Source organism: Puntigrus tetrazona, chromosome 2, assembly GCF_018831695.1.
Source record: "Puntigrus tetrazona isolate hp1 chromosome 2, ASM1883169v1, whole genome shotgun sequence".
NCBI lineage: Eukaryota > Metazoa > Chordata > Actinopteri > Cypriniformes > Cyprinidae > Puntigrus > Puntigrus tetrazona.
In genome coordinates, this window is record NC_056700.1 from 8,312,147 (window position 1) to 8,319,640 (window position 7,494).

General features: G+C 39.3%; 1 protein-coding gene across 1 annotated transcript; it reads left to right on the forward strand.

The window, feature by feature from the left end:
• The first annotated feature begins 2,984 nt into the window (after positions 1–2,984).
• On the forward strand, positions 2,985–6,321 carry glula (glutamate-ammonia ligase (glutamine synthase) a). Its single transcript, XM_043218822.1, has 7 exons — positions 2,985–3,141; positions 3,929–4,113; positions 4,193–4,354; positions 4,438–4,584; positions 4,675–4,802; positions 4,947–5,146; positions 5,285–6,321. The coding sequence occupies exons 2-7, from the start codon at positions 3,948–3,950 to the stop codon at positions 5,595–5,597; spliced, it is 1,116 nt and encodes a 371-aa protein (XP_043074757.1). The 5' UTR covers positions 2,985–3,141; positions 3,929–3,947; the 3' UTR covers positions 5,598–6,321.
• Positions 6,322–7,494: the final 1,173 nt, after the last annotated feature.

The following is a 7,494-nucleotide window of genomic DNA, read 5'->3' on the forward strand; positions in this document are numbered from 1 at the left end:
ACATAAAACGGTCTTTCTCGATGCAAACAGCTCAATATGTCTCACACGAACACATCTGTGTCCATTAAATTTTTACACTCCCCAAACTCATCCACCAAACATCTGCTGGGAGATATGCGCAGTTTATGGGCGAGTTACGATCCAGAATACGCTGTAAATAGAGATAACAAGGCCTGGATGCCCAGCAATGGAGAGTGACATTCATGAAATAAAACAACAAAGCGGGAGGGCCGTCCGGAATATTCTTCTGAGTAAAGTTATCCTAATTTAACTACATTAATAAAACGATAATGTGGTGCCATTATCATTAACAATGTGAAAGTTACTACCTGGATATCTTCTAAAGAATGTGATGTAATGATGGCACACCTGCCGCTCCAAGAGCTCTTCACGGGTTTGACGACCAGAACCTCTTCAGTCGACGGACCATAAAACGGCCCTGATCCACTGAGGAACGTAAATCATTTTGCAAACGAACTTTGGAGGTGCTTTAGAAAAAAAAGAAACATTTTGAGCCGGGGTTTGCAGTTGAGGTGATCCTTTATTAATCAATATAGCATTCATGACTCAACATGCATTATGGATTTGGTGTGAATTTATATATATATATATATATATATATATATATATATATATATATACATACACACACACATATATATACACATATATATATATATATATATATATATATATATATATATATATATATATACATTTATTTTTTTTTTTTTTTTTATGATTTTAAAATATGACTAGATTTACACATATATTTCTTATCTTAATTTGTTACTTTAGTCATGGAAATGTATAAATTCTTTAAAAAGCGATAGGGATTTGTAAAAAAAAAATAATAATTATATGTCAAACTCAAGTTCTGAAATCACAAATGATTAAAAAAGAATGTGAGCATTCCGTGAAATTATTGTTTTAATATATTGTCAACAGTTTAAAAAAAAAACTGCTCTGCCATCATATGATGAATATTGTATAAATACTCCCTGTAGCTCAAACTATGGGTAACGGGTTTCACAAAGAAACCAAGAACTGTTAAAAAAGTAAATGTAAATCTTGAATGCAGTCTGTAGATTTGGATAAAAGAGAATGCCAAGCTCACACAAGTATGGTAAATGTAAAGACTTCAGTGACACACAGTTGTTTATCTGTAGCATCGACGATGTTTATCCTCGTCTAGCAGTTGTACAACGAGCAGGAACACTAGGGAATCTCGTCTTGAGCCGCTGCACTGGGACGCTTTCCCCGCTAGAGGGAGCCCTTTGCACACGCCTCACGAGCATCTCCGCTCGAACGCTTCTTTGCTTTTGCGAAAGATAAGCGTTTGCTTCCCTGAACGGATGAAGTGAATTGGAGCAGTGCTTCCATGAAAACGTATAAAGTCCAACACTTTCACCCACCTGGCATACGCTTTCTTCAACTTAAAAGATTAAACAGCAGATCGCCTAGATTTTCCAGCTGCTTTTACAGGCACATATGGTGAGGCTGAGCTCTGGAGCTTCACCCCGAAGAGCGACCTGGCCTTTCACTTTTTTTGGGGTGGCTTGTTCTCTTTAAAGCAATCAAATCTAACGATGTGTTTTAACCGTTACGTTTCTCATGTAGTTTCTGTTCCAGGTCATCCATGGTCTCTTGAGAGAACTAATGCTTTTCATCAGATGTCTGAAGCTGCTTCACAAAGACACTTACCAGACACCGACTTAGCATAGTTCTTTTATTTAAAAAGAAATTAGCAGCACAAGATTAGTCTTATTTTTTTGTCACCATAGCACCTGAGGTACAGTGTCCTTGGAAATGGGAACTACATTATTATTATTGTTATTATTATTATTTTATGGGTTGACAGCCTTTCTATGCTCTTGACTAGCCTGATACTTCATAGTACCTCTGGAAATTTGAATGAACCACTGAAAAAAGTTTCAGGATTCCTTCATGATGATTCTAATGAATTGAAATAGAAATTTAGAATTGGCATGATTTAGGGAATACTACCAATACCCCCAGTGGCACTGGATGACATGAATAATAAATAAAAAGTATTGGCATTTTTTAATGCAGGATGAAATGTAAAAACAGCTGGAACCAACACACAAAAAAAAGTAAACATTGTACATCATATGTAAAAAATAAATAAATAAATAAAAAAAAGTTGATAAAGAATACAAAATCATATTAAACATACTGGATTAACTGTGCTATAGTGTTCTGAAAAACTATTTGGTACTACTGTTCAAATGTCCTGTCAGTGCAGCTAGTCTATACAGTATGTTAAGTGAACGTTACTCAGCTGTTTGCATTTCTTAAGACTCAATGTCTTTTACATCTCATCCTTTTTGATGACTTTACAATAATTGCATCGCCTGGTTACTAGTGAAAGATAATGAGAATGAATGTTTTCTTGCACAGTGGCTCCGATTGAAATAATTACTTTATGGGTAGGAGCTTCTTCTAGCATGTTTTTCTTTAAGCGTGTCTACTAAGCCATAATGAGATTTAGACATCCATCTTGCTTTAGAAAAGCCAGGAATGAACATATCCAGCCATGCGTTTATTTGCTTTAATCTGAGTTGTTCCCCCCACTTATGCCAATGAGTGAAATTCTCAGCCGTTTCCAAGAACTTGAACGCATTATTTTTACACCACATGGGGGCATTTAAGATCTCGCGCATGAGGGCTCGCTCTCTCGCGCTAAAATGCCTTGTTTATATGGGTTTGCTGGGGATTGAAACACAACGTACTTAAACTCCCGTTAAAACAGCCTGGAATATTGTGACTTTTCTTCGCTGGGACAAACTTCTTTATCGCTCCATCAAGAAGAGCACGACCAACAACAAAAGGGACTGTTCGTACGCAAATGTTCCCTCGCCGAGGCTGGAGGCGTGGCTCCGCCGCTGGAACCGTGGCCAATGGTGAAGCCGCGTGGCCCTTCAATCACCTGAGAACAAACGGATCACGCTTCTCGCTGACCAATCACACGCGCCGGGATCCTGTCACCACACGTATAAATCAGGCTGACAGCCCTAACTCCTGGTCAGAGGATGAGAGAACACCAAACACAAAACTATCTGTCAAACAACTGGACCTGCCAGTTCGATATCATACATTTTAATTTCTGTTGGTGTCCAGGTACGTAGCTTTCTTTTATTTATCAGACTGTCGTTTGTGTGCAGTGCACGTGTGTGTGTGTGTGTGTGTGTGTGTGTGTGTGTGTGTGTGTGTTTTGCGTTTTTGAATGTTTATGTGGAATTATGCAGCCGCTTTCTTTTGTTGTTAGGGGGTTCGTTTTAAACGAAATTGACTGTTTTGTGAAATCCCCGTTGTTTGTCAGCGCTTCACGCTGTGATGTAACACTGCCGCGCTGTAACCATGGCTACCGGTTGCTATCTGTGTAGCTGGGGATGCGCGAGCTACGCTTGCAGCTACTTTGACGTGTTTATAGAGCAGCGATGATGCTCTCTGCACTGACCTACAGATTTGCGCGATCGATACTGATAGCGTGTTTCTATTCTAATCGAACAACTCTTTCACAAGTAAACGCCGAGAGAATTCCCAATGCAGACTACAAAGCACGTGGTTTGGTCTATTCCAACCCCTTTTAAACCCGATCTGTAAGGCTCAAGTACCTCTTTATCGACACAAAGCAGCAGTTTTATCTTAAGTTTCTGATTTGACGTTTTAACGTGCCTTACTAAAATCACTGTTTGTTAAAAGGTTTATAATTACAGAATAACATCATTATTAGTATTAGTGGTAGAAGTAGGCTTCTGTATTTTGAAATTAGCATGTTTGTGCTTTTTCTTTTATCCAAGCTATTGGTTTTTGTGCTGTATGTATGTTTTGATGCTTGGTGACTTCATGCTACAATATTTTCAGTTTTACTCTTAATGTTGAAAAATCTGTTTCTCCATTTTAGGGGTTTTATAGTAATAAAAATGGCCACGTCTGCCAGTGCTCAGTTGAGTAAAGTGGTAAAACGGCAGTATATGGAACTGCCTCAGGGAGACAAAGTACAAGCCATGTATATCTGGATAGACGGAACTGGAGAAGGACTGCGATGCAAGACCAGGACACTGGACTCGGAGCCTAAAAGTATTGAAGGTAAGCTAGACAAAATCACATTAATCTACATCACAATTGTATTTTAATTTAAGTTCTAATGCATAACATCACTATTCAGATCTTCCTGAGTGGAACTTTGATGGTTCCAGCACATATCAATCTGAGGGCTCCAACAGCGACATGTATCTCATCCCCTCTGCAATGTTCAGGGATCCTTTCCGCAAAGACCCCAACAAGTTGGTCTTGTGTGAGGTGCTCAAGTACAACCGGAAACCTGCTGGTACGTTTGTTTGAGGATAAACGCCTGTATGTCTAATTTGAGGCTTGCTTGAAGACTTATAGCTTTTCTGGTTTTAAACGCAGAAACCAACCATCGTTACAAATGTAAAAAGATCATGGAAATGGTAGATCATCAGAGCCCTTGGTTTGGCATGGAACAGGAGTACACCATCCTGGGTACCGATGGACATCCATTTGGCTGGCCCTCCAATGGGTTCCCTGGTCCCCAAGGTAAGACTGGTTCCTTCACTGTCATAACCAGCCATATCAATGATGTTTTTAAGATGCCTGGTCCATAACATGCTGTTATGATATCTGCAGGACCATACTACTGTGGAGTTGGAGCAGATAAAGCTTACGGCAGAGACGTTGTGGAGGCGCATTACAAAGCCTGCCTCTATGCTGGTGTAATGATCTGTGGAACCAATGCTGAAGTTATGCCAGCTCAGGTAACCTCCATTCCAATGTGTTCTGGAACAAGCACTACAGTCAGCCATTAAGTGTATTAAGCTGCCTAAGATTACAGTTTTGGAATATGACCTCAATACCTCAGTTAATTCTTGTTTAGTTATAAAGTGGCTTTTATTTTCCAGTGGGAGTTCCAGGTTGGCCCCTGTGAAGGCATCAACATGGGAGATCACTTGTGGGTAGCTCGTTTCATCTTGCACAGAGTTTGTGAAGATTTCGGTGTGGTAGCCTCATTTGATCCTAAGCCAATCCCAGGCAACTGGAATGGTGCTGGTTGCCACACTAACTTTAGCACCAAGGAAATGCGGGAAGATGGTGGGCTGAAGTAAGTCCTTTTTAAAGGTTTTTCTGTCTTTAAGGAAAATCCCTGGCTTGCTTTGTTCACGTTGAAGGTTTTTTTGAGAAACCAAAGTATTACAAACTTTATATAATATATACATTTTTTTTATATATCCTTAACTAGATGCATTGAGGAGTGTATTGATAAGCTTGGAAAGAGGCACAACTACCACATTCGCGCCTATGATCCAAAGGGAGGCCTGGACAATGCTCGCAGACTGACTGGCCACCATGAAACCTCCAACATCCACGAGTTCTCTGCAGGTGTGGCAAACCGTGGTGCTAGCATCCGCATCCCACGAACCGTGGGACAAGAAAAGAAGGGTTACTTTGAGGATCGCCGACCGTCTGCCAACTGCGACCCCTATGCGGTGACCGAGGCCCTGATTCGCACATGTTTGCTTGATGAAGAGGGTGATGAACCTGTGGACTACTAGATCTCTCTTCTCCTGGACTGAACTGAACTGCCATACTTCCCTGTTTTCTTTTTTTTTTTTTTTAAATGGCCAAGCCAAATTAGTACTGTATCTTGTTTTCTATCAGGGCGGTTCTAACCTGGCATTTTAATATTGTTGAAGTTGACTGGTCAACTTAACACTATAAGATTAAATCAGAAGTTAACCTGATCTGACTGTGGACATGGTGTTGCAAGGCATGTCTCTCCCGTTGTTTTTTTCCTGATTTTTAATTGTTTCTTGGGGAGTGGATGTTCAGTGTATAGCATTGAAAGCTCTCTATGATCCCATGACTCTACCTTTTGTAGTTCAGATGAACTGAAACAAGTCAAATGCACAGAACCTGGGGCTGCCAAGGCTAGATATCTAATTTCTTTTAAACCAATAGCTAGTTGTTGCGTCTGTTGACTTGATTATTTCAAGTATGTAATGTTTCAATGCATCTTACTAACAGTGTATTAAATGGCAAATCTTGTTATCCATTTTGACTGTACACACTACGCTGTTTTTGTTGTGCGGTACACTTCACAGTCGAGGTCCAACAACTATCCTGTTTTTATACTTGTTGATCTGTTATTTGTCATGTTAAATCCCTGGTTCATCAAGGATTTGATCCTGTTTGTCTACTACTATGATGTAACTGCACCCATTTGGTAAAAACTGAAGTTGCTAAAAGGAGACTTAAACATTTATTTTTTACCACAAACCTGTCTTCTGTGCTTCCTCTTTTGCCACAGTGACGTCTTTCCTTGTACTTGCTGATTTGCCTTGTGTGCTAATCTTTACAAAACCTCATAACGGGTTTTCAAAACAGTGCAAGAGGAGTATACTAGAACAAAAATATACAGAGACTCTAGGGATTCCAACTTCCAAAAACAGAATCCAGCCTTAGTCCTAATTAACTGAAATGCTGGCATTGAACACACATTTTAAGGTTTTAATAGCTTGTTTTTTTTTTCAGATTTCAGTAATTTGTAAGGCTCTGTGGAAGAGCAAATTAACACTTAAAACGCTGATAAGGGAACTTAACTCTGCACAGTGCATTATGTTTTTGTAAGTTAATACAAAGAGAATTTGATTTAATATCAGTCTTTATTATTTTTTTTGCAAACAATTTTGACATGCAACTGTCTGTTTCAAGGTCGTACATAAACTTTTATTTACTTCACAGATTATACAGAAGTCTTAACACAATGATTATATTGTAAAAAGTGTATATGACGAAAAATAACTTGAGAGATATTGTTTCTGAAACAGTTCCTCGGTATTGCTATATCGGTCAACAGAGAGATAAAAAAGTTTTCTTTCATGAAACATCGTATCGTGCAAAATACAAACAATCCCACATCGTTGGGATATTTGCAGAGTTTGCAGCTCAGCTTTCGCAACATCATCGACTAACTTAATCTGTTTGTAAAGAGTCTTGCCAACACGGTTAACAGTAAAGTCACATTCACATTCACGTGATCGCAAGCTATTTGTTGGCTCTCGCACGGGAACAAAGGGGCGTCTCGAGGTTTTATTCTGTGAAGTGCAGGAACATCCAAGCTTTCCTGGGACAAAAATATTTACTTTATGCGATTTTCTGCGAGGTGGGGGCAGGGTTAACAAGTTTGTTGTGGAACCTTTCACCCACATTCCCATGCGTGACAGACTGACAAGTCCTACAGCCTCGTGATTGGCTTCCCAAAACGGCTTCCAACCAATCAGAAATTAGAATGGTGTTTCTGTCCGGCGCTTGGGAAAAGAAGTTGCTGGGTAGTGGTTTCGTTATCTTTAGTCTGTCAAATTAATAAATGAATTTATTTTTAACCGCGGAGTTAGCGTTAGAAAGTAAGTTTCTAATCATTACATTTAGATATTGAAACATTTTCACTCT